Source organism: Lissotriton helveticus, chromosome 2_2 (genome assembly GCF_964261635.1).
Source record: "Lissotriton helveticus chromosome 2_2, aLisHel1.1, whole genome shotgun sequence".
Classification (NCBI taxonomy): domain Eukaryota; kingdom Metazoa; phylum Chordata; class Amphibia; order Caudata; family Salamandridae; genus Lissotriton; species Lissotriton helveticus.
In genome coordinates, this window is record NC_136060.1 from 387248256 (window position 1) to 387275836 (window position 27581).

At 51.3% G+C, this 27581-nt stretch overlaps 1 protein-coding gene across 1 annotated transcript in view; it reads right to left on the reverse strand.

Annotated features, from left to right (window-relative positions):
* The window catches only part of NSD2 (nuclear receptor binding SET domain protein 2), a 1080265-nt gene that overhangs the window by 10870 nt on the left and 1041814 nt on the right, over positions 1 to 27581 (reverse strand). The window contains exon 22 of the mRNA XM_078678610.1: positions 4006 to 4210. Coding sequence (XP_078534736.1) covers positions 4006 to 4210 — 205 coding nt within the window. The remainder of the gene's footprint in view (positions 1 to 4005; positions 4211 to 27581) is intronic.

Sequence of the window (27581 nt, forward strand, 5' to 3'; positions counted from 1 at the left end):
ACGACGCCTACGACGCGCAGGGGTACTGCTACGCAAAAGTTTCCGGATCCAGACTGACGCCTGGGGATATTCTAAGGTAAGGAATCTAATACTAACCTGTTTCTTTCAGATACCCCCGATCTGCGCAGGTGAGCTGCGAGCACCGCCATCACTTTCGTGAACACCTGAGGGGCGCTGGTAAGGCCAAAGGGGAGCACGGTAAACTGAGCTCGTGGCCTACCGTGAACCACAGGTAACGCCGGTGGGATGGCAGGATGGGGATATGGAAATATGCGTCCTGCAAGTCCAACGCTACCATCCAGTCTCGGGCAGCTAGGACCTGAGCTAAGGTCAGCATCGTGAACTTCTCCTTCTGGAGGAAGTCGTTGACGCTCCGAAGGTCCAAGATAGGGCGTAGGCCTCCTTTGCCCTTCTTGGGTACCAGAAAGTAGTGGGAGTAGCAACCACGTCCTACTTCTGGCTCAGGAACGCGCTCGATGGCCCCCTTTGCCAAGAGGGCCGCAACTTCCTCATGCAGAAGTTGCAAGTGATCCCCCGACATGCGGTGGCATGGCTGGAGGGGTCGCCTCGAAGGAGGGAGTAGTACCTTCGGACATTTGCAGCACCCACCTGTCCGATGTGATGGTGCGCCAGTGGAGCAGGTGATGGCGAACCCTGCCCCCAACTGGCATCGAGTGGGCCTGAAAGCACAGACTAGGAGGGCTTTGAGGCGGATGCTGCGGGGGTGGATGTGAACTGGCCTTGCCGTTGTCCCCTGGCACCGCCACGGCCGTTCCCACGTCCGCCGTCGCGCTGAGGTTGGTTTTGCGGCCTGTGGCTGGCAGGACGCGAAGGAGCGCCTCTTCCTTGGTCACGAAAGGGGCAAAAGGCAGAAGTTTGCTGGCGCTGGCCCGACAAGCCCAAGGACTTGGCCGTAGCCCTGGAGTCCTTGAAACGCTCAAGCGCACTGTCTGCCTTGTCGCCAAAAAGGCGACGGCCATCGAACGGCATGTCCATGAGCGTGACCTGGACATCAGCTGAAAAGTTGGTGGACCTGAGCCAGGTGTGGCGACGAACTGCCACAGTCGTGGAAATCGCTCTACCTAGCGAGTCCATGCTATCCAATCCACATCGTATGGAGTAACGCGCTGCATCCCACCATTCCGCAAGGGCTTGAGAGAGCTTTGCCCGGGCCTCAGCCGGGCACTGAGGCAGCACGTCCGCAACCGTATCACACAGAGAGTGGGTGTAACAGCCCAAAAAGCAAGCGGTGTTGACAGACCGCAGCCCCAAACTGAGTGAGAACAGCTTCTTACCAAACTGGTCATACCTTTTGGATTCCCGATCTGGCGGGGCAGTCGGGAATGCGGTCTGGGAATTAGAGGCCTGGATAACCAGACTCTCAGGGGTGGGGTGGGTGGACAGAAAGCAAGTGTCGCCCGTCGCCGGGCCACGTTCCGATCTACAGGAAGGCCTGTAGCGGGCTTGGACCAGGTGCCCAGCAGAACGCCGAGAGGGCTTCATTAAACGGCAGGAGAGGCTCCGAGGAGCTTGCCTGCGGTTTGAGCACCTCAGTGAGGAGGTTAGTCCTCACGGCCGCGACGGGGAGCTCAAGAGCTAAGGCCTTGGCCGCCCTCGTCAACACCACGCTGTAAGCAGCCCACTCCTTTGTAGCCACGGTAGGAGGGGAGACAAATGAGTGGAGAAGTGAGGCTCAATGGTTAGAGCGGCAGACCCTGATGCAGAGGTCTAGCCCGAGACCAGGGTTCAATTCCCGACTCGGCGGGCCTTGGGATCAATTTCCTCGGACCTGATAATTCTCGCCTCGGTGCCTATTCTAATCATGGGTCCCACTCTACAACTCTGGGCAATAGCTTGCTTAATCTCCACAACGGCCCCCACAACTCTAGGATGCCTGGCTTCACCTTGGGGGTGCCCAGGAGTGGGCACTTCACAGGGATAAGCCAGGAAGGGTTCCACAGCGGTATTCGTACAAGCGCCGAGATACCCCAGCTGGGGTCGATTTGTGAGCTATACAAGTACACTACATTTACAAATCAAGTGTCGGGCGAAGTGTCCAGTCCATTGGCCTCCCCTAGCTCAACTGCCCAGTCCTGATCCGACTGGCACTCCTGTGCCAGAGGGTCTTCAGACCCCTCCCAGTCCTCCCCGACATCTATCTCCTGATAGTCAGGGTAAAATGATGGAGCCGCATAGTAGATGAATTGCTCATCCCTTGGCGTAGAAACCGGCGCCAGATCCGGACCGTGGACGACGGCGTCGGGGGCGACACCCTTGGTGACGGGCGCCGGCGGAGGGGTCGGGAGGTCGACCGGCGTCGTCACGGATCCAGGCCTGGATCCTGAGGTGCCCTGCGTCGTCGGGACCGGAGTCGCCGACGGCGTTGGGGCAGAAGCACCCGACTGCGTCGGGCCGGAGCTGCCGGCACGCTTGGGCTCCCAGACGGATCCGCGGTGCCCTAAGGTGCCTGAGCGGGATCCGGCGGAGGGAAGCGCGACCTCATGGCCCTGAGAAAGGCACTGATCTCCTCCGGTGTCGCGTGCAGCCCAGGGACTGGCGGGTATGGAGCTGGACGCAGCGCTTGCAGCTCCGGTGGAGCCGCGTGGGCGGTGTCGCAAGAACCCCCGGCCGCGTCGCGTGAGCGTCGGGGTCAGAAGAGCGATGTCGCTTCTTCGACTTCTTGTGCCTCGACGTACCTGAGGACTTTGAACCAGACGAGTGGTGTCGACTCGTCGAGCTGCGATGACTGCGGCTCTGCGACCCGTCCCTCGACCTCCTCCTGGACCTCGAGCGGCGCGGGGCCGACTGCCGGATCTCGAGTCACTTATGGGACCACTCCCGCCTAGTTTTTGACGCCAAGGCCTTGGAGTCGGGGCACGACTTATCATCATGGTCGGCCCCGAGGCAATAAAGGCACCGACGGTGGGGGTCGGTAACCGACATCAGTCGGCTACAGTCGTCACAGGGCTTGAACCCGGGCATCCCTAACGGCACCGGAGTAGATAAACGACTCAATAAGATCCAAAATAGATCGAAAAAAGTTAGGCAAAAAGTGACTAAGGAGTACTGCTCTTCCCGGATCTGCGCTTGCTGGCGCGGAAAAAAGAATAACTGACATCAGCGCACGAGGGCGGCGTCTAAGTACTACGACAACGTCATCCCGGCGCCAACGACGGACGCGGAGCCGCAGACGGCGCCTACCGACGCGCAGGGGTACTGCTACGCAAAACTTTCTGGATCCAGTCTGACGCCTGAGGATATTCTAAGGTAAGGAATCTAATACTAACCGGTTTCTTTCAGATTCAAAAACTAGTGAACGGATTTACACCAAGCCCCCACAAAAAAAGCACACTTTCTGAGTAAAGTTCTACTTTTATGCTAAGTTTGGTGCAAATTAGTTCAGTAGTTTCAGTTGTAAGAGCAAGGAAAATTTCCTATGGGCAATAAAATAGATAAACATCTTTTTCACCACCCCAATATCATCCCCCTGTACGGATATGCACAATAACTGCAATGCCAGACCTCAGCTGACTATGTAAAGCAATTCCCAAGTCTGTCAACCGGGCCAAAAGTTAAAGGCAAATCAAAAAAATTCCATTTCATATAAAAGTGTGGCTGAACCAGGACTAGTTTGAGACAACCACCTTCCGAGTAAAATATATGCACACATACATACACAAAGATTGCAACAATGGATAGTTGCTGTAAATCATATAACACGAGGGCTATTCCAAGTGAGGTTGTCAGTAAAAACGAATAACTAAGCAAAGAGCCCCTACGAGACATTGTATGTAAATGCATTTATATAGTGGATATTTAAAAATGCTATTTGCCCAACTATAATTATCGCATGAGGATAGTCTGTGAATTACCTTGTTCTTAACTGTTCATATCCATTGATATCTCTAAAACATGAATACAAAATCTGTACAAATGAAATTCAAACTCTCAGGGAAAAAACAGGTCAAAACCAAACTCAACAATGACGTCTGTATATTCTCTTACCAAATGGTCGTTTCACTAGATCCAAACAAGAGACGTGGTAAGCTTTAGTGCAAAGTTTCCTGTCGCAAATCACAAGCTGACCTCCATCATTGCAACGGAAACAATAATCTTCAGATTTTTTCTTCACCTCACTCTTTGTTTTGCGTTTTTTAGTTTTCTTCTTGGCCTTTTTTACTTTTTCATCTGATGCATTAGTTGATGAGTTCTAGAATTAGTTTAAAAAAAGTTATAACAGGTATAATGTCGCAGAATTTAGGCAATATGTAATGATGTAGGTAAAGGGCGATCAAATCATTTTAAACATCACAATTTGTTTATAGATTGTGAATAAATAATTCTGCATAAAAATGCGTACAATGAGATAGATGTAATTGTTTTAAAGCAGTATGGACTTTCTGATTAAATGAAGGTTATTTACTCACATCCTCATTTGGTTGTACTCCGAATAGCGCATCTAACATGAAAGAAAAAATTAGAACTACCGAATCTGTTAACTATGTAGCTAAGGGAAGATGGCTAAATTAACAGGTGTAAGCAATATTGAAGACAGGCTTTATGAAAAGGAGACCATATTCTGAAATCAAAAAAGCATATACAAATGCAACAGATCTTAGGAGTGTCAATAGGTCCAAAAGCTAAGGCTGTGGGCAAAAAAAAAAGCTTCATGACGTGTATGCACACATGAGTTGTGACACAAAAGCAGCTTAGCATCTCAACGCCTGTGTGTTCATGCAGCACCACACTTGCGTGTAAATGAACAAGTTACTTACCTTCGGTAACGCTTTTTCTGGTAGATACAGTATCTGCCTGTGGATTCCTCACCTTGTGAATATCCCCCTTGCGTCAGCAACATTCGGAAATTCTTTTCGTAGCTTCGCACCGACGTGGACTTAGACGTCATAGAGGCACGGCATCGCTCACGACTCCGCTGACGTCACCGACGCCCATAATAGGCCCACGCCGGCGTGATGACATCAGTTCCGCCCTTTTTTCCGTGCCTTCGAGGCACACGGACGGACCAATGACAGTAGATATATACATAGTATACACAGTACACAATAGTCAAGGTAAAACACACAGTGTAAAGTAAATATAAGAAAACATTTGAAATAACATATCCTTGACCATAAAATATTTACAACACAGATTCTCTGGTATAGAAGAGCGGACAACGGGGAGGCGGGTGGGTCAGTGAGGAATCCACAGGCAGATACTGTATCTATCAGAAAAAGCGTTACCGAAGGTAAGTAACTTGTTCTTCTGATAGATACATCTGCCAGTGGATTCCTCACCTTGTGAATAGAGTCCCACAGCAGTCCCCACTCCCGGAGGAGGGTGTCCACTCTTCTAAACCAGGAAATCCTGGAGGACAGAGCGCGCAAAGTGGCCGTCCCTCCTCACTTCGGAATCCAAGCAGTAATGCTTCGCGAAATTGTGGAGGAAAGACCAAGTTGCCGCCCTACAAATGTCCTCTACTGGAATACCTCTAGCCAATGCTGAGGTTGAAGATTTAGCTCTTGTAGAATGAGCCCTTATGCCCTCTGGTGGTTCCTTACCGGCCAAAGAGTAGCAGATCTTTATACAGAGGACGATGCATCTTGACAAAGTTCTTTTATGGACCACTCTTCCTCTTTTGCAGCCAGCAAACCCAATGAAGAGCTGGTCATCCAATCGACAGTCTTTAGATCTGTCCAGGTAAAAGGACACCACCCTTTTGGGTTCCAGACGGTGTAATCTCTCCTCCTCCTCCTTGGAAGGGTGTGGGGGAGGATAAAAAGTAGGGAGGGTAATGGATTGACCAAGGTGGAAAGGAGTCACCACCTTTGGGAGAAAAGCAGCCCTGGTCCTAAGAACCATTCGATCAGAATGAATGGTCAAGAAAGGGGGCTTGGAACTAAGAGCTTGAAGCTCACTTACCCTCATTGCTGAGGTTATTGCAACGAGGAAGACTGTCTTAAGAGTCAAAAGCCTCATAGGACATTTGTGAAGAGGCTCAAAGGGAGCACCCATTAAAAAGGTCAAGACAAGATTTAAGTCCCACTGAGGCACAATAAAAGGAGTAGGAGGGAACTTATTTGTGAGGTCATTCAAATACCTTAAAACTACAGGAGATTTAAAAAGAGACGGCTGGTCAGGCAAGCAGAGAAATGCCAACAGCGCTGAAAGATAGCCCTTATCTGTGGCAACAGCAAACCCTTGCTGCGCCAGAGAGAGGGCAAACTGGAGAACATCAGACAAATGGGCTCTCAAAGGGTCAATAGATTTCTCCCCACACCAAGTGACAAATTTTGACCATCTATATGAATAGATGGACTTAGTGGAGTCACGCCTGGGTGACAAGATGACATCCACCATGTCAGGCGGGAGAGAAAAGGTATTCAGGTTGCCCCGTTCAATCTCCAGGCATGAAGGTGTAATATCTGGAGGTGGGGGTGTAGAACCTGCCCCTCCATCTGAGAGAGGAGGTCTGCCATGCGAGGGAGACGGAGCGGCGGGTGAGAGGAGAGGTGGAGAAGATCTGTGTACCACACCCTTCTTGGCCAACCCGGGGCGACCAATATGACTTGGGCCCGGTCTTGGCGAATCTTCCTCGGAACCCGAGTCATCAAGGGTATGGGAGGAAACGCGTAAAGGAGTTGATTTCCCCAACTCAACTGAAACGCATCCCCCAAGGCTCCTTGCATCGGATACTGGAGACTGCAGAACGAGGGGCAGTGAGCATTCTCGCGAGTGGCAAACAGGTCCACCCGAGGAGTTCCCCACATCCGAAAGATGTCGAGAACAACCTCTGGATGGAGCCTCCACTCGTGGTCGGCCGAGAACTGACGACTCAGACTATCTGCTCGCACGTTCAGAACCCCGGCCAGATGATTTGCCATCAGACAAATCTGATGGTCCTGAACCCAAGACCAGAGTCGCAGAGCCTCTCTGCAGAGACACTGCGACCCTACTCCTCCCTGCTTGTTGATGTACCACATCGCGGTCGTGTTGTCCGTCAGGACTTGCACTGACCGACCGCGAAGGGAAGGGAGGAAGGCCTTGAGCGCCAAACGTATCGCCCGCAATTCTAGAAGGTTGATGTGAAACCACCTTTCCTCTGGAGACCAAAAACCCTTGACCTCCAGATCCCCCAGATGAGCACCCCACCCTAGAGTGGATGCATCCGTATTCACCGTGGCCACCGATGGAGACAGATGGAAAGGCTTCCCTTGTGACAGATTGCCTTCCACGCCCCACCAAGATACATCCGCTGCAGCCTCTCTGGAGATCCTCACTGACTCCCTGAGATCCCCTAGGTGTTGAAACCACTGCCAGCGTTGACACCACTGGAGCTCCCTCATATGCCAGCGTGCATGGTTGACCAACAGAAGGCATGAAGCCATCAGACCGAGAAGACGAAGGACCTTCAGGACTGGAACAACCGCTCCACTGTGAAACAAATGAACCATTTCCTGTATGTCGCGAATCCTTTGAGGAGGGGGGAATGCCCGACATACAATCGTGTCCAGCACGGCACCTATGAACAGGATGCGCTGGGAGGGCACCAGGTGAGACTTGGGTACATTTATTGAAAAACCTAAACGGTACAACAACTGAGTTGTCTCTTGCAGATGCTGGAGCACCTTCTCTGACGACTCTGCTTTGATTAGCCAGTCGTCCAAATAGGGGAATACCGGAATCCCCGACTTTCTGAGATGTGCCGCCACCACCGCCATCACCTTGGTGAAGACACGAGGCGCAGTAGTAATTCCAAAAGGAAGGACCGCAAACTGATAGTGCTGCGATCCCACCGTAAAACGGAGATACTTCCTGTGAGACTTCAGGATTGGGATGTGAAAATATGCATCCTGCAAGTCGAGCGACACCATCCAGTCTTCTTCCAGCAGCGCTTGAAGAACCTGTGCAAGGGTGAGCATCTTGAATTTCTCTTGTTTCAGATAGAGATTCAAGATCCTGAGATCCAGGATTGAACGAAGTCCGCCATCCTTCTTGGGGATCAGGAAATACCGGGAGTAGCATCCCTGACCCCTTTCCTGCTCTGGGACCACCTCTATCGCACCCTTTCTTAATAAAGTCTGTACTTCCTCCTGTAGAAGCAACAGATGTTCCTCCGTGCAATAACCTTGGCAAGGAGGGTAATTGGGAGGAAATTCCCGAAAGTGAAGGGCATACCCATTTTCTACGAGATTGAGAACCCAAAGATCTGATGTAACCGATTCCCAATCCCGTAGAAAGTAGGTAAGCCGACCCCCCCACCGGACCCACATGATCCTGAATGGCGGATCTAGGGCTGCTTTTCTGAGACTGGGGGGTTGGAGGAGGTGGAGGAGGAAGAGGTTTGACGCCCTCGAAGACGACCCCTTTGCTTCCCCCTGTATGACCTGTACAAGGTGTTCTGCTGCTGCTGTTATTGCTGCTGCTGACCTTGTCTAAAGTTCCGAAAGGAAGAGCGCCCAAATCCTCTGAACTTTCTGGCCGATGCACCTCTAATTTGGAGACCCAAAGACCTGGCAGTAGCTCTGCTGTCTTTAAACCTCTTGAGGGCTGTATCTGCCTTCTTGCCAAAGAGTCCTTCTCCATCAAAAGGCAGATCCAAAAGAACTGCTTAAACATTGTGAAAAGTTGGCTTGATATATGATGCTCACTAGTTCTAGTGATCACCTTGTATCAGTCCAAACAACCCTTATGGTGATTGGTTGTAAGTCAACCTTATAGACCAGCTATCCTAATGGTAGCATGGACAAAGCAGTCTTAGGCTAAACTCTTTTGGCATGTGAAGCCAGCTTTTTTACCACAATATAACTAACCCCTTGAATACCAGATGAAAGGACACCACACAGGTTGTTATGAAAATAAACACTATATTTATTAATAACAAACACCTCTGAACTCTTTATGAGGTCAGAGGGCTAAGCACATGACAATCCCTTAGGAAAAATACGATAAGTTGCACAAAATTACGATGGTGCCCTAGGGGCACGGCAAACCATATACTAAGTAAATGGTATAAGGAAATCGATAGAAGGAATGGAGCTGTCCAGAGGCTGTAGGATCGCTGGGACTACACTATCCTAACTTTAGGTAAGTAATAGGAGGCCCACGGGACGCGTGTGCAGAGTGTGAACTCACACGCGAGATGCGTAACAACGTCTATGGACAGTACAGTTCAAGAAAAAGGTGAGTACAGACAATCCTGACTAGTTAGGACTAAAACAACTGTGAATCTGGACACTAGGAGAGTCAAGCTACCCTTGAGCACCGAAATGCTCTTGTTACCTCACCCACGGGCTGCGAGTGCATAGGTGCGAAGTCGTGTCGGGTTTCTGCGTTGAAGTCTATGGAGCCTGGAAGAAAAGATGCTGCAGGCAACCAGGAGGAAGATGTCCGGTGCGATCCACGGGTGGATCGAGGAAGAAGAGGACCTGAAAGCAGAGGGGACAGTGCTCAAAGTCACTAGCCAGTGACCGGTGTGGAACCAGGAGGGAACCAGATGCTGTTGTCGCGATCAGGTGAACAGTGGACGCTTGTCTCTGCAGCCACGTGGACCAGGATGGAGGCACAAGCTGTCCCACGCAGGCTCTCGCTGTCGGCGGTGTCGGATCCGGATTTGGAGTCAACAGGCCTTGGCAAAGGCAACCCACGCGGTGAGTGGAAACGGCGTCTGGAGTGGACCAGGAGAGTCCGGGGTGCTCCTCTTTTGGAAGGGAGCAAGGGCCAGTCTGGAGCAACCAGACCAGCAGTGAAGGTTTCAAGTATCGTCTTCTAGGAGGGCACTAGCCAGCCGGCAAGTGACCAGACAACGCATCGAGCAGCAAAGAAGCAGAAGGGTCCCACGCAGATCTCGTGGAAGCTGGAGGGCTGATCTTCGGTGCAGGAGCTGCTCGGGGCTGGGGCTTCTCAATCCCCAAAGCACTTGGTCGAGTTTACCTCGGGAGTCGTGCTGGAAGCGAAGTGCAGTTTCTTTCAAGATGGCCGATCCCACGTGTCTCGTTGCACCCATGGGTCTCAGCTTTGCTGTAGATGTGAGTTGAGGTCGGAGAGGTCTGGGGATCCGGGTCTTGTCGGGCTCTGAAGTCTGGATCCTCAAGGGAAGACGACAAAGGGAAGCCGCTGGACGCTTGATGGTGCCTGCAGTTGCAGGGTGGACACTACTTGCCCACAAGGGAGATTTCTTCAATCTTCTGTGGAGCAGAACGTCGAAGTCCAGAGTTTCTTCTTGTAGAGTAGTTCAGGATTAATCTAATTTGGAATGGGACTAGCTCCTACCTTTATCCTGCTAAAGGGGGCTGTACTGGTGACTAGGTCCTTCCCCTGGGTGGGACCAGGAAGGGGGGGGGGGGGGTTACACCCCCTATACTTTGTCCGGTTTCGCGCCAGAGCTGGGGCAGGGATGCCCCAGCAACTGGTTTGAACCGGTGTATGCACAGGACACCTTGTGTGCCCCCGCCATGTCTCATTCCTTTCAGGCCTATCCTACCCAATACACAAAATCCTGTCTGGGGTGGTGCTAGCACCTCCCAAGACAGGAAACCCTTTGTCCAAGCCTCCCTCGCTGGAAGGACTCCCAGCAGCAGGAGGTCAGACTTGTGTCTGTGGTGGCAGCATCCATTTTGTGATGCCAAGGCTCGAATTAGCTTTAACCGGGGTTTACTGTTACATACATGTCGTGTCCCTCTAGAAGGGTGGAATGCTACCCCCGTCGCCAGAATTGGCGAGGGGGTAGTATTCCAATTCGTATGACACCTTACTCGACATGTTTTGATAATGCTATACCAAAGTTAGCATTTAACCGCGAGGATTATAATGCACTTAAGAGTATATGGTATAGCGTTATCATGGAACAGCTATAAGGACTTGGTTCCGCAAGCTGCAGACAGGCTCAGCTCATGCCAGAGCACCATCTCACATAATTCCAAGCACTCTGCCTTCAGGATTGATAAGGCCTGCCATAGGAGTGACTGATAGGAATATATGTGTCCATTTTGGGGTTAGATATAGGTAACTATATCTACAGCAAAGAGCGATTACACCAATTTGCCCCAGCTGTCTTACCAGCCAGTTGTGTCTGTTTAGATGGCCAGCCAGGGGTGGCATAATACATGCTTCAGCCCCTGGTAGGCCCTGGGTACACCTATGTCCTGGGCACCTAAGGTACACTGTACAGGGACTGATAAGGTGTCCCAGTACCAATTGGTAAATGCACCTAAAGTACATGGATGTCAATTTAGAGAGAGTACAGCTAGGCTGTGGGTCTGATTAGCAGGCCCACAGCCAGGGAAAGTCGTAAACCAGTGAAGCAAAAATTTGGGGTGACCATAGAATTGCAGACCCCACTCTCCTACATGCCCCCCCCCCCAAACTTAGGGACATTAAACTAACCGTGACCAGGTGAGTCTTCCTGTTCTAAGTGGAAATACCTGGAGAGACCATCTGCATTGCCACCATGGTCAGTCCCTGGTCTGTGCTCCACTGTAAAGTCCATCCCTTGTAGGGAAATGGACCACCTAAGAAGTTTGGGGTTTTCACCCTTCATCTGATTTAGCCATAAGAGGAGCTTATGGTCGGTCTGAATCTTGAAGTGAGTTCCAAACAAGTATGGCCTCAACTTCTTCAGGGCCCAAACCACAGCAAAGGCCTCCCTCTCAATAGCTGACCAACGTTTCTCTCTAGGGGTCAGCCTTCTACTTATAAAAGCAATGGGCTGGTCATGACCATCAATATTCAGTTGAGATAGAACACCCAACTCAGATGCATCTGTTTGGACAATGAAGGTTTTGGAGTAGTCAGGACTCTTGGGAATAGGTGCAGTACACATGGCCTGCTTCAGGTCATCGAATGCCTTCTGACAGCTAACTGTCCACTGAACTTTCTTTGGCATTTTCTTGCTTGTCAAGTCATTAAGTGGTGTCACAATGGACCCATAATTTTTGAGAAACTTCCTATAGTAACCAGACAGGCCCAAGAAAGCTCTGACCTGCGTCTGGGCGGTTGGACGAGCACAGTCCTTTATGGCCTGTATCTTGCTCTCCAAGGGTTGAACCTGGCCTCCACCCACAAGGTGGCCCAGGTACACAACCTGACTCTGCCCTACCTGGCACTTGGTGGCCTTGATAGTGAGGCCTGCCTTTTGCAGGGCCTCCAAAACTTTCCTCAGGTGGATCAGGTGATCCTCCCAGGTGGAGCTGAAGACCGCAATATCATCTAGATGTGCTGCACAAAAGTCATCCAACCCAGTGAGGACTTGGTTCACCAACCTTTAAAAAGTGGCAGGTGCATTTTTCAAACCAAAGGGCATCACCACAAATTGGTAATGACCTCCTGGGGTAGAAAATGCTGTTTTGGCCTTGGCATCCTCAGCTAACCTGATCTGCCAATAACCAGCTGTTAGGTCAAATGTACTCAAGAAAGTTGCAGAAGCCAACTTGTCTATAAGTTCATCTGCCCTAGGTATTGGATGGGCATCTGTCTTAGTGACAGCATTTAGACCCCTGTAGTCTACACAAAACCTCATTTCTCTCTTACCATCCTGGGTGTGAGGTTTTGGCACTAGAACTACAGGACTAGCCCAAGGGCTCTCTGAGGATTCAATGACTCCCAATTCCAACATCTTTTGGACTTCTATCTTTATGCAGTCCCTGACGTGGTCAGGTTGCCTGTAGATTTTACTCTTGACAGGAAGACTGTCACCAGTGTCCACCAGTTTTTCTGACTGGGTGACAGTGAGAACATTTGTCTAAAGGATTGAAGAACTTGTTTGCAATCCTCTTGTTGATGTTCAGAGAGGCTGTCAGAAAAGACTACACCATCTACTGACCCATCATCAGGGTTCTGAGTAAGCAGGTCTGGGAGAGGGTCACTCTCTTCCTCCTGCCCCTCATTTGTGGCCAAGAGCAAGCCCATGTCCTCCCTGTTGACAAATGCCTTGAGCCTGTTCACATGAAGCACCCTGTGGGGGATCCTGGGAGTTCCAAGGACCACCAGGTAGGTGACCTCTCTTCTCCCTTTTGCTCAGTGATGGTATCTGGTCCAGACCATTAGTCTTGGAGAGCTACTTGGGCCACTGGCTCCAACACCGACACCTTCTGTCCTGCATGATAAACAGTTAGGACAGCCTTTTGGTCATGCCAAGCTTTTTGAAGTTCTTGGCTGGCCTCAAGGACATAGGGGTCCTCTTACAGGATGCCCAAACAGAAGCTCAAAAGGGCTGTAGCCAACCCCCTTCTGTGGGACCTCTCTGTAAGCAAACAGGAGGCAGGGAAAAAGGATGTCCCATCTCCGCCTAAGCTTTTCAGGTAACCCTTTTATCATCCCTTTGAGGGTCTTGTTGAATCTTTCAACAAGCCCATTGCACTGTGGGTGATAGGGTGTGGTAAATTTATAATTTACACCACACTCCTTCCACATTGCAGTCAAGTATCCTGACATGAAGTTTGCACCTCTGTCAGAGACAACCTCCTTAGGAAACCCCACTCTGGAGAAAACTCCAAGTAGGGCCCTGGTCACAACAGGAGCTGTAGTGGTCCTAAGGGGAATAGCTTCTGGATACCTGGTGGCATGATCCACTACCACCAGTATAAATCTGTGCCCAGATGCTGTTGGGGGGTCCATTGGTCCAACAATGTCTATCCCCACTCTCTCAAAGGGCACCCCCACCACAGGTAGTGGTATAAGGGGGGGGGCCTTTGTTGTGCCACCTGATTTGCCACTGGCTTGACAGGTGACACATGAGCGACAAAACTCTTTGGCGTCTTCAGACATATAAGGCCAGTGAAAGTGTGGGGCAAGCCTGTCCCAAGTCTTGTTCTGGCCTAAGTGACCTGCAAGGGGAATCTCATGGGCTAAGGTGAGAAGGAAACCTCTAAGAGACAAGGGGATGACCAGCCTCCTGGTAGCACCAGGCTTGGGGTCTCTTGCCTCAGAGTATAGGAGTCCATCGTCCCAATATACCTTATGGGCACCTGTAGCATTCCCTGCAGCCTCAGCAGCAGCCTGCTGTCTGAGGGGGTTCAAGGGAGGAACAGTCTAACTGTGCCTGTCTCAAGTCTGCCCTGGAAGGTCCCCCTGTCCCAAGAAACTCAACCTGTTCAGGTTCAAGCTCCTCTAGGACATTTCCTTCTGGGGTCCTTGGGTCAGCCTCCTGTGAGGGCTGATCCTCAACCTGAGGCAGAGGGGAAGGCTCAGCGTTACCCCTACTGCTCTTCCTCTTGGGTAGTGTCTGGTCCATTCTTCCAGGATCCAGCACTTGTTCAGCTGGGCATTTCTTGGCCTGTGACCTGGTCACAGGAAGGACATGTGAGGAGAGACCTAGCATTTCTACATGAGCCCTGTACTCCACATCTGACCACAGTGAGGATTCTAAATCATTGCTCACAAGACAATCTACTGGGAGGTCTGAACTAACCACAAACCTTTTGAGGCCAGTTACCCCTCCCCAGGAAAAATTAACAACTGCCATACTGTGATTGGTAGTGACATTGCTAGCATTGGTCACTAGGTAATCTGAACCTAGCATGATCTGGTCAGGGTCCACAAATGTTGGTGTCACCATAGTGACACTGGCACATGTGTCCCTGTAGGCCTGAGCCATTTTTCCATTGATTAAAGGCGTTTGTCTGTATTTGCCCAGAGTACTAGGACTTACAGTAGGGGTCATATCCATGTCCCCAGTACAAACAAGAACTGCCTGAGTAGGTATTCTGACTAAGTCAGAACCAACCTCAGTTCCCAGGGTTAACCCAACTATAGCCTTGGGAGGTACACTACCACTACTAACTGTACTAGGGGGTGCAGGTGTCTTAGGGACAGTAGTGGTAGGAGTTTGGCCTTTCTTGGTGCACTCACTAAACCAGTGAGTTTTACTTTTACAGTATTGGCACCATGGTTTCTTAGGACCATCATTCTTCTTCTTTTGGGAATTCTGGGACCCACCCTCCTTAGATTGCTGGGGCTCTGTTTAAGACTTCTGGTCATTTTGCTTATTCGCATTATTACCCTTTTGGTCTGCTTTCTTCTGGCCACCACCCTGGTTCTGCTGCTTGACCCTTGTCCTGACCCATTTGTCTGCCTTCTTTCCCAATTCTTGGGGAGAGGTCAGATCTGAGTCAATCAAGTGCTGATGCAACAACTGGTTCTGACAATTATTTAAGATTTGCTCTCTCATAATTAGATTATACAATCCTGTGTAATCAGTAACTTTACTTCCCAGTAACCAGCCTTCCAAAGCCTTAGTGGCACAATCAACAAAGTCAGTCCAATCTTGAGCCTGAGTTTTCTGGGTGTCTGAACATTAACCTGTACTGTTCAGTTGTTAAGCCAAACCCATCAATCAGTGCAGTTTTCAAGACTTGGTAATCATTAGCATCCTCATCTCTAACAGTGAGGAGCTTATCTCTACCTTTACCTTCAAAGGAGAGCCACAATATAGCTGCCCACTCACTCTGGGGTACCTGCTGTACTTTGTAGGCCCTCTCCAGAGCAGTTATCCACTTGTGGATATCATCTCCTGTCTTATAGGAGGGCACTATTTTACTCAGGTTTCTAGTATCAAAACCCCTTTCTTTATCCCTAGGGCTATTGCTGCCACCAGTGGGAACTACCCCACTCAACTGTTGCTCTCTGGCAAAGGCAAGGTTCTCTTTGGCAATGGCAAGTTCTTCCCTTTCAATCCTCAGATTCACTTCCCTCATCTTTGCTTCATGCTCTCTTCTTTGAGTGGATGTCATCCCTCTCTGAGAAGGTGCCTGAGAGACATGGGTGTGAATAGATCTGTTAGATCCTCTGGAGTGAGATCTAACTAGTCTATTCCCAAGGTTAGGCCTGCTTGAGGATGGTCTTGTGGCTCCCCCAGTACCACCTTCATGTAGGCTTAAGTTGGCCCTTGTGAGTCTGCTGACTACTACTGGACCTTTGTCTGCCTCATCCCCAGAGGACTCTTCCTCTTCCTCCTCAGCTACATTCTCTGTCTCAGGGAGGTTAGAGTCTGGATCACCAGGTGTACCTTCTAAGGGGGGCATGCTCCCATCAGGATTAGAGGGCCCTGTGTTACAAGCCCTTCTAGCATCATATGTCTCAGGAGTGGTAGGGTTAGAACCCGGTTTCAATTTCCTGGAGGTACACAATTGTCTCATCTCCTGGAAACTGAGAGCTGCATATCTGGAAAGGACCTGGGGAGGGTCACTAAGCACTAGGGGAGTCTCTGAAGACTCTCCATGGGTAGACATGCTTTCTAGTGAGGTGTAAGTGATGCACCTACCTACACTATGGGTTTTCCTACTGATCCCTTGCTAAGAGTTGTAGTCAGGGTGTGCTAGGCCCTTTCTACTACAACAGCTGGTTCAGTAGAACTCAGAGTATTTCTAAGCTTGTTATATGTACCTATGGTACCTTATGTGATCTTTCAAATGATATTTCAAGATTATATTTGGTAAAAACAACCGCTAGCTCAAATCCCAACCGCTGCACACCAATGTGAGAAGTTGGCCTGATATATGATGCTCACTAGTTCTAGTGATCACCTTGTATCAGTCCAAACAACCCTTATGGTGATTTGTTGTAAGTCAACCTTATAGACCAGCTATCCTAATGGTAGCATGGACAAAGCAGTCTTAGGCTAAACTCTTTTGGCATGTGAAGCCAGCTTTTTTACCACAATATAACTAACCCCTTGAATACCAGATGAAAGGACACCACACAGGTTGTTATGAAAATAAACACTATATTTATTAATAACAAACACCTCTGAACTCTTTATGAGGTCAGAGGGCTAAGCACATGACAATCCCTTAGGAAAAATACGATAAGTTGCACAAAATTACAATGGTGCCCTAGGGGCACGGCAAACCATATACTAAGTAAATGGTATAAGGAAGTCGATAGAAGGAATGGAGCTGTCCAGAGGCTGTAGAATCGCTGGGACTACGCTATCCTAACTTTAGGTAAGTAATAGGAGGCCCACGGGACGCGTGTGCAGAGTGTGAACTCATACGCGAGATGCGTAACAACGTCTATGGACAGTACAGTTCAAGAAAAAGGGGAGTACGGACAATCCCGACTAGTAAGGACTAAAACGACTGTGAATCTGGACACTAGAAGAGTCAATCTACCCTTGAGCACCGAAATGCTCTCATTACCTCACCCACGGGCTGCGGGTGCATAGGTGCGAAGTCGTGTCGGGTTTCTGCGTTGAAGTCTATGGAGCCTGGAAGAAAAGATGCTGCAGGCGACCAGGAGGAAGATGTCCGGTGTGATCCAAGGGTGGATCAGAGATGCTGAAGACCTGAAAGCAGAGGGGACAATGTTCAAAGTCACTAGCCAGTGACTGGAGTGGAACCAGGAATGAACCAGATGTCGTCGTCGCGATCAGGTGAAGAGTGGACGCTTGACTCTGCAGCCACGTGGACCAGGAGGTGTCTTGGACGACCAGGATGGAGGCACGAGCTATCCCACGCAGGCTCTCGCTGTCGGCGGTGTTGGCTCCGGATTCGGCGTCAACAGGCCTTGGCAAAGGCAACCCATGCGGTGAGTGGAAAAGGCGTCTGGTGCGGACTAGGAGAGTCCGGGGTGCTCCTCTTTTGGAAGGGAGCAAGGGCCAGTCTGGAGCAACCAGACCAGCAGTGAAGATTTCAAGGTTCGTCGCCTAGGAGGTCACTAGCCAGCCGGCAATTGACCAGACAACGCGTCGAGCAGCAAACAAGCAGAAGGGCCCCACGCAGATCTCGTAGAGGCTGGAGGGCTGATCTTCGGTGCAGGAGCTGCACGGGGCTGGGGCTTCTCAGTCCCCAAAGCACTTGGTCGAGTTTACCTCGTGAGTCGTGCTGGAAGCGAAGTGCAGTTTCTTTCAAGATGGCCGGTCCCACGTGTCTCGTCGCACCCACGGGTCTCAGCTGTGCTGCAGATGTGAGTTGAGGTCGGAGAGGTCTGGGAATCCGGGTCTTGTCGGGCTCTGAAGTCTGGATCCTCGAGGGAAGACGACAAAGTGAAGCCGCTGGACGCTTGATGGTGCCTGCAGTTGCAGGGTGGCCACTCCTTGCCCACAAGGGAGATTTCTTCAGTCTTCTGTGGAGCAGAACGTCGAAAGTCCAGAGTTTCTTCTTGTAGAGTAGTTCAGGATTAATCTAATTTGGAATGGGACCAGCTCCTACCTTTATCCTGGTAAAGGGGGCTGTACTGGTGACTAGGTCCCTCCCCTGGGTGGGACCAGGAAGGGGGGGTGGTTACACCCCCTATCCTTTGTCCGGTTTCGCGCCAGAGCTGGGGCAGGGATGCCCCAGCAACTGGTTTGAACCGGTGTATGCACAGGACACCTTGTGTGCCCCAGGCATGTCTCATTCCTTTCAAGCCTATCCTACCCAATACACAAAATCCTGCCTGGGGTGGTGCTAGCACCTCCCAAGGCAGGAAACCCTTTGTCCAAGCCTCCCTCGCTGGAAGGACTCCCAGCAGCAGGAGGTCAGACTTGTGTCTGTGGTGGCAGCATCCATTTTGTGATCCCAAGGCTCGAGTTATCTTTAATCGGGGTTCACAGTTACATACATGTCGTGTCCCTCTAGAAGGGTGGAATGCTACCCCCGTCGCCAGAATTGGCGAGGGGGTAGTATTCCAATTCGTATGACACCTTACTCGACATGTTTTGATAATGTTATACCAGAGTTAGCATTCAACCGCGAGGATTATAATGCACTTAAGAGTATATGGTATAGCGTTATCATGGAACAGCTATTAGGGATCAGCTCATGCCAGAGCACCATCTCACATAATTCCAAGCACTCTGCCTTCAGGATTGATAAGGCCTGCCATATGAGTGACTGATAGGAATACATGTGTCCATTTTGGGGTTAGATATAGGTAACTATATCTACAGCAAAGGGTGATTACACCACCTTGCCCCAGCTGTCGTGCAGCCAGTTGTGTCTGTTTAGATGGCCAGCCAGGGGTGGCATAATACATGCTTCAGCCCCTGGTAGGCCCTGGGTACACCTATGCCCTGGGTACCTAAGGTACACTGTACAGGGACTGATAAGGTGGCCCAGTACCAATTGGTAAATGCACCTAAAGTACAATGTTGTCAATTTAGAGAGAGAACAGCTAGGCTGTGGGTCTGATTAGCAGGCCCACAGCCAGTGAAAGTCTTAAACCAGTGAAGCAAAAAGCAAAAATCTGGGGTGACCATAGGATTGCAGACCCCACTCTCCTACAAACATCAGTAGAAAAGTCCGAGGACTTTAGCCAAGCCGATCTTCGCGTAGCAACTGCAGTACCCATAATCCGAGCCACAGAATCAGCCGTGTCAAGACCGCTCTGAATTACTTGGCGTGCCGCTGCTTGGGTGTCAGACAACACCTCCTCTAAATCATTCCTGTTTTCCTCAGGGATCTTAGGAGCCAAAGCACGCATTGAGTCCATAAGTGCGTGTACATACCTCCCCATGAGACAAGTGGCATTTGTAGACTTCAAAGCCATACTTGCAGATGAGAAAGTTTTCTTGGCCACCTGATCTTGCTTTTTGGCCTCCTTGTCCCCAGGAACTTGGGGAAATGCACTTTTTGACTTCTTAGAGCACGCAGCCTGAATCACCAGGCTCTCTGGAGAAGGGTGAGATGTCAAGAATGCAGGGTCTTCTGGAGCTACTCTATACCTTCTAGCCACACTCTTGGATACAGCAGGAGCAGAAAGTGGCTTTTTCCACACCTCCATAATGGGCTCAGTTAATGCCTCATTTAATGGAAGTAAAGGCACCACAGCCGAACTCGGTGAGTGAAGTACTTCTGTTAGAAGGTTTGACTTAAATTCAACCGTTGGTAATGTTAAATTTAAAAGTCCCGCAGCCTTTCTCATCACCACATGATATGGCTGGACTTCCTTCGAAGGCGCATCATGCCCTGAGGGCAATTCCCACTCCGGGGAAAAATCCAGGCCACTGGCATCAGCCAGCTCTTCAAAACAATCTTCACCCAGCTCACCTTCCTCTAAGTCAGGGCGAGAGTTGGCATAACTTTGTTCCTCCAAGAGGTGTTGTGCTTCTCTCCTGGACCTCTCCTTTACACGCCTCAGGCACCGGATCCACAAACGACTCCGACTGAGCCGGAACCGACGTCGGTACCGACTTCGATGGCCCAGTTGTATGCTCCTGATGTCTACTTGGAGCGGGCGACGCCGGCATCGGAGTCGTCGACTTCGGACGAGCTGGTGACGACCTCGGCGGAGCCGGGAACTGCCACGGCGTCGTTGGGGCTGGCATAAACGGCATGAACGGAGCCGGGGCATAAGAATGTGGAACACCCAAATTGAATGCCAGAGGACCCATGGGACCCGAAGGTGCACCCGAGTGGTACCACGCCCTTGAAAACACGCCATGCATAGCGTTCAAGAACGCTGAAGGGTCTTGGCCCGGCGCTGGAAAAGGTGGTTAAACACCCTCAGGCTGACCTCGAGGTGGGATCGAATCCGGCTCAACCATATGCGCAGATTCATCATCTTCCACAGGGACTACTACTTCCTCCTCTCGAGCCGGAGACGGCGCCGGAGATGGATTGGTCTCCGGAGCCGGAGAGGGTACCTGCAACCTCGAAGGCGAAGCCTCACCTTCCTGATCCGGAGTCTCCTGCGGCGGGACCACCTTCGAACGAACCCTCCTGGGCGACCTCGACTTCTCACCCGAGTGACGTCGAGACTCATGCCTCCTCTTCCTGGGATTCTTCCTCGATCTTGAAGCATGGTCCGAAGAGGACTTCGAGGCCAAACCCTCTCGAGATCAGGACCTTGACTTCGACCTCGATTTCGACTTCGTCCTCCTAGAGCGGGATCTTGAAGTCTTCTTACCCTTGTCGGCCTTAAGCCTTGCCACAAGCAGTTTGGTTTCCCTCTCCCGCAGGGCCTTCGGATTCATCTTACAACAAAATGTACATCCATCCACGTCGTCATCGGAGCTTGCGCACCAAATACAGTCCTCGTGCGGATCCGTGATGGACATCATTTTCCCGCAGTCCCTGCAGGGCTTGAAACCGGTCTTCTTCGACATCGTCCCGAAACAAAGAAGCAGGAAACACAGAAAAACAAAACAAAGTCACCAGTATAGCTAGTGAGATTCCCGAAACCGTTAGTGTCAACGACGCGGAAAAAAGGAAAGTGATGTCATCACGCCGGCGTGGGCCTATTATGGGCGTCGGTGACGTCAGCGGATTCGCGAGCGATGCCGTGCCTCTATGACGTCCAAGTCCACGTCGGCGCGAAGGTACGAAAAGAATTTTCGAATGTTGCTGACACAAGGGGGATATTCACAAGGTGAGGAATCCACTGGCAGATGTATCTATCAGAAATTAATTGCTGTGGACCGCATTTTTGTTTCTTTTATTTACTATTCTATGTTCATGGACACGATTTGAGCAGCAAGTCAGAAAAAAAAAAAATATATATATTTGTTTATATAAGAATTTAACATTCGCAAAAGCACATTATCAAAATAGAGTAATATAGCAGCAAATAAAGGCTACCAGGCTGTCCTAAAAACAATAACACTTTTTTCGATCGAAAAGGCAGTTCTAGAGGTCCTTTCGTAATGCGTGAAGGGTGGGGAGCGTCTGATGATCACAGGGAGCTCGTTCCAGGTCTTGGCTGCGATATAGGAGAAGGCTCTCCTGCCCATTCGGCTTCTGCAGATGCGGGGGACCTCCGCCAGGGCGAGGTCAGCGGAGTGGAGGTTCCTCATGGGTATGTGGAAAGATACCCTCTTGTGAGGTATTTGGGTCCACTGTTGTAGAGTGATTTGTAGGCGTGGGTGAGGAGCTTGAAAGTGACCCTCTTCTCGACGGGGAGCCAGTGGAGGTTTCGAAGGTGTTGGCAGTGGCGGTGCGTCCATTAGGGTGCTGGGGCGTTGACCCACAAGCAGCCCGCAGCTCCCTCGGCGGCTCTGACTAAAGTAAACTGGCAATGCATGTCAGCCAGCATGACACCGGACCGCCCACCCCCTTCAGAGTCTGAACTCTGAAGGGGGTGGGTGGTCTGGCGTCATGCTGACTCACCTGACTGATATGCATTGTCAGGCCAGGAGGTGGTACGGAGCACACAGCAGGCAGCAGCACAAGTGCGCATGCTGGGTTTAGGTTGGAGAATTTTTCCGACCAGCTCAGTCATGCGCACTAGTGTTGATTTTGGCTGGCGGCTGCACATCAGGAGAGCGAGGGTTGATCAACGCCGCAACCCTCGGCCTCCTAATGGGCAGGCGAGTATCCCTGCTAGGCCAATCCTGGCGTTGCTGGAGCTCCAGTGACGCAGCAGTTCCTGTAGAAGAGAACGTTAAAGGCGCCAACGCGGGACCCAGGTGTGAGAAGTTGGCCTGGCATATGCTGTCCACTATTCTAGTGGGCACCTTGCACCAGTCCAAACGACCCCTTATTGATGGTAGGTTAAAGACAACCTTGTAGAAAGCTATCCTAGTGGTAGCTGTGGACAGCCAGCAGACATCAGGCTAAGTCTTGAAGGAATGTAAAGCAGCTTGTTTTACCAGTCTATAATCTCGTGAGTGATCAAATGAAAGGAGAACCACACCAGGGATATATATAAAATATATGTGTTTATTCTAAACACAACCCTCTTTATGAGGCTAGAGGCAAAAGAACAATACAATTACTTAAACAGCACACAGTAAATTAGCACAATATACGTTTTGCCCTAAGGGCCTCACAAACCATATACTAAGAAAGTGGTATAAGAACCACAAGAGGGATAGAAGCCAGGCCTAGGGCCTGTAGAACCGCTGGGGCAACCAGGAACCATCCAAGGTAGGGACGCAGGTGACCCACGGGGGACGCGTGCAGGGTCGAAACACAGCCGCAAATCACCATAGACTTCTATGTAGATAGTCGCAACTAGATTTTTAAAGATTAGGGACACTTAGGAGTGGACTAGGAACAAACCCCTTCAGTACTGGACACTTCGAGAGTCAAGACCCACGGGAGCATCGAAGTACTCTTGTTACCTCACCCAGGGAAGCCGGGTGCATAGGTGTCTTTTCGTGTAGGGTTTCGTCGTAATTTCCTATGTAGAGATGCAAAGGAGTGCTGCAGGTGACCAGATGAAGAGTGTCCGGATGGATCCAAGGGTGGATCGGAGATCTGAAGAACCAGAAAGCAGAGGGGACAGAATCTGGGTCACTAGCCAGTGACCAGGGAGGAAACAAGAAGATGCCAGCCGATGTTGGGTGTTTTCAGGTGATGCAGGTGAGGCTTGACTTCAGCCAAGAGGACCAGGAGGCATCGACGACAACCAGGAGCTGGATTCGAGCTGTCCCACATTGGATGTCGAGTGATGCGTCGGTATCAAGATTGGACCCAACAAGCCTTGGCAACAGCAACCCACGCAGAATGCAAAGATTGACTTTGGTGCAGACCAGCAAGGTCTGAGGGTCTCACCCTTTGGAGGGGAGTCAGGGCACGTCTGGAGCAACCAGGAAAGCCCAACAAACAAAAAGGGATTCCTTCGTGGGGACCCACTAGTCGACGGACCAGGGATCACGAAGTGGCCTCGAGCAGAAAAGCTGGAAGCGGGCCCACGGAACACTCGAGGAGTGTAGGCCGGCAAGTTTCGGTGCAAAAGGTGCTCAGGGCTTGGACTACAAGTAGCCCAATGCACAACTTCGGGAAAGCTCGGGAAGTCGATGCACTAGTAAATATGCTGGATGTCCAGGAGTTCCGGTCCCACGTCTCTCGTATCGGCTACAGGTCTCAGCTTTGCTGGGATCTCGTGTTGGCCTCAGAGATGTCTGGAAGTCTGTGTCCTGTGTCGCAGATTCTTCAGGATCCGGTGGGAGCCTCGAAAATGCAGACCGGCAAGATGCTTCTTTGGTGCCTGTTTGAACAGGGGAGTCACTCCTTGACCCCAAGGGAGATTTCTTCCGTCTTCCAGTCGAAATGGAATGTCGAAGGTCCAAGATTTCTGTATCAGAGTTTCGTCCAGGATAATCTAATGTCCTAGGGACTGGGTTCCTATACTTATACAAAGTTCAGGGGATGGACTAACTTCAAGGTCCCACCTATGGGAGGACCTGGGGAGGGGGTGGTTTTCCCCTTTGTCCAGTTTCGTGCCAGAGCTGGGGCTGAGTGCCCCCAGCAAACGGTTTTAACTGGGAAATGCACGGGGACACCTTGTGTGCCCCAGGCACTGTCTGAAAAGCATTCACTGAATGCACCCACCCTGCCCCAATACACTGAAGCCTGTCTGGCGAGGTGGTTACACCTCCCTGTGACAGGAAACCTATTGTCCAGGCCTCCCCTGCTGCAGTTTCGTCCAGCAGAAGGTTGTCAGACTCGTGTTTGTGGCAGCAGCATCCATTTTGTGATGCTGGGGCTCTGTTTAACTTTTACCGGGCAGACCAGAGACCAGTGTGTACATGTCTTCTCTCTCTAGAAGGGTGGAATGCTACCCCGCCGCCAGAGCTGGCGGTAGGGGGTGGGGGGGGGGGGGGGGGGGGGGGAGGAGTATTCCAAAGGAAGGGATTCCGAAAGCTGCAGAGGGGCTCAGCTCATGCTAGGGGCACCCTCTCACACAAAACCAAGCACTCTGCCTCCAGGATTGTCAAGGCCTGCCATAGGAGTGACTTATAGGTTTATATGTGTCTGCTTTAAAAGGTAGATATAGGTATACTATATCTAAGTAAAAGGTGCAAGCACCAGCTTACCCAGGCTGCAGTAGCAGACCTGTGGTGTCATTTCGGAAGGGGTGGCATAATACATGCTTCAGCCCCTGGTAGGCCTCTGGGGTACCTATGCCCTTGGTACCTAAGTTACCATATACTAGGGACTCACAAGGGTAACCCAGTAACCAATTTGGAGTGCACATGCAATTAGTTTAGAGGCAAACAGATAGGCTGGGACCCTGGATAGCAGTCAAAAACCATCAAAACACCAGGAAAAAAGTGGGGGTAACCATGCAGTCGGATTCCACCTTTCTACACCCGGCACAGGAGCAACAGAGGTGGCGTGGACCCGGTTAGATAAGTTTTATTTATTTTTTAATTTTAATCTCCCCGGGCCCCCACCCCCGCGCGTATTGCGAGCTGGAACTGTTCAGGATGCAGTCATGCGGAGAGGATGTGGCTTGAGGGCAAGAACAATCGACCCCGACGAATGGGGAACCAGGGTTCGAGTCTCGCGAGAGGCTCAATAACAACCTGTGATTCTGGGCAAATCAGTACTGAGAGATTGAAGTGATTTGAAATTAATGTGTTTGTAATGAAACGCAGCTGGGGCTCTTGTAAAGTGTGTGTCGTTACTTTGGATTGAGTCTGCGCATCATAAAAAAGGATGTGGTTAGTTTACTTCTGTTCTTGGTTTGCTTGTCTGTCGAAGGACTCTACCAGCGCATTAGGCCAATTGCCACTGCCACAGCATTGCACTGATTGCAGAGTCAGTCTGGGTGAAAGGACCAGCGAGGCGTGTAGGAACAGCTGGACGGCAGTGTTCCTGCTGAACGGCCCTGCTGCATGAACCCAGGGTACGCCGCAGATGATCTTGGAGGCTTCAGATCGGAATGGGGAAGCGGACGCTCTGGGTTCTGCCGGATAGGAAGGAGGTGGTCCATTCCAGGGCCTTGTCTCGGATACCTGCGTCGTGGAGGTGTGTGCGTAGTGTGCAGTGGCAGACGGTGTTGAAGGTGGCTGAGACGTCCAGGAGGATGAGGGCCGCGGTCTCACTGTTTTCCGGCAGGGTCCTAATGTCGTCGGTGGCGGCAATGAGGGCGGTCTCGGTGCTGTTGTTGCCGTGGAACCCTGACTGGGATGGGTCCAGGATGCGGTTTTCTTCGAGGTATCGGGTTAGCTGTTGACAATCTTCTCGATGACCTTGGCTGGGAACGGAAGCAAGGAGATGGTCCGGAAGTTCTTGAGGTCTCTCGGGTCCGCCTTGGGTTTTTTGAGTAAGGCGTTGATCTCTGCGTATTTCCAGTTCTCTGGGAAGGTCGCGGTCTTGAAGGAGAGATTGATGACGTTGCGCAGGTGGGGTGCGATGGAGCTGCTGGCTTTGTTGAAGATGTGGTGCGGGAGTGGGTCTGATGGGGAGCCGGAGTGGATTGTGCTCATGGTCTTGATGGTGTCATCTTTGTTCACGTTGGCCCAGGTTGACAGGGGGTTGTGGTCGATGGTATGCAGGGTGTCTGGAGTATCTATGTCTGTTGGGGGTGTCTGGGCGTTGAAGCGGTCGTGGATGTCAGCCATCTTGTGGTGGAGGAAGGTGGCGAGGGAGTCTCACAGGGCTTGCGACGGCGGGATGTCGTTGGTGTTGGAGCTGGGGTTGGAGAGTTCCTTTATGATGTTGAAGAGCTCCTTGCTGTTGTGTGCGTTGTTGTCGAGGCGGTCTTTGAAGGAGGTCCTCTTGGCAGAACAGATGAGATGATGGTGTTTGCGGATGGCGTCGTTGTGGGCTGCGAGGCGGTGTTTTTTCATTGTGCCGTTTCTTCTCTAGTTTCCGGCAGGTTCGCTTGGAGGCTAGGAGTTCTGGGGTGAACCAGCTAGCTCTCTTGCTGGTGTCTCTGTGGGTGGGTTTCTTCAGCGGGGCGAGGCGGTTGGCACAGTTGTTAATCCAGCGTCTGAGGTTGCAGGCGTCGATGTTGGAGATGTCGGTGGGTGGGCTGAGAGCGAGGTTTGCGTATAGTTGGTCTTCCGTGATTCTGCTCCAGCAGCGGCGGGGGATCTGTTGGGTGCGGTGGTGTGTGGTGGGTTACTGGAAGGTGAAGTGGATGCAGCGGTGTTCGGTGGTGTGGCTGAAGGAGACTTGGGAGCATGAGGAGAAGACGGGGTCGAGAGTGTGGTCGGCAGAATGGGTAGGCGTGACAAGCTGCCTCAGTCCGAGGTTGTCGCTCTGGGTGGTGGAGTTGCTGTCGTTGTTGTTCTCAAGGTGATTCAGGTCTTCGAGGAGGATGTAGTCGGTGGAGGTCAGGGCGTGCATGCTGATGAAGTCGGCGATGGAGTCGCTGAATTGGGGTCGGGGTCCTGGGGGTCTGAAGATGAGCGTACCTCTGAGGGTGGTGTTGGGGTCTGTGTGTTTCTGGAAGTGCATGTGTTCGGCGGTGCTCAGAGCGTCGGTGTTGGTCGAGACCCTGACGCTGTTCTTGTGAACGATGGCGACTCCGACTCAGACTCCATTGGTGCGGTCTCTGCAGGTGATCTTGTAGCCATCTGGGATGGCTATGGCGATGTCTGGTGCGGAGGAGTCGTTCATCCAGGTCTCTGTCAGGAAGGCGATGTATGGGGATGATGTATCGAGCAGATCCCAGAGCTCAACGGCGTGCTTGCGTGCGGAGCGGGTGTTCAGTAGGATGCATCGGAAGTGGTTGAGGTTTTTTTGGGCGGGTGGTTCGGCGGCTCTGAGGCTTGTGTAGCTGCAGTTCCGGCAGGTGAAGGGAAAATGTGTGCGTTTCGGTGTAGCATTGATGCAGGCGTGGTTTGAGCGCGTGCAGTGTGCTGGCATAGTAGCGGCAGCGGTCGTCGCGGAGGGCGCGGAACCCCGGCGCTGGACGCGGTTCAGGCGCGGATGGGCTTGCCTTAGGCACGCCTTCGGGTGCCAGCGGCTCAGACGTGCAGCAGCCGC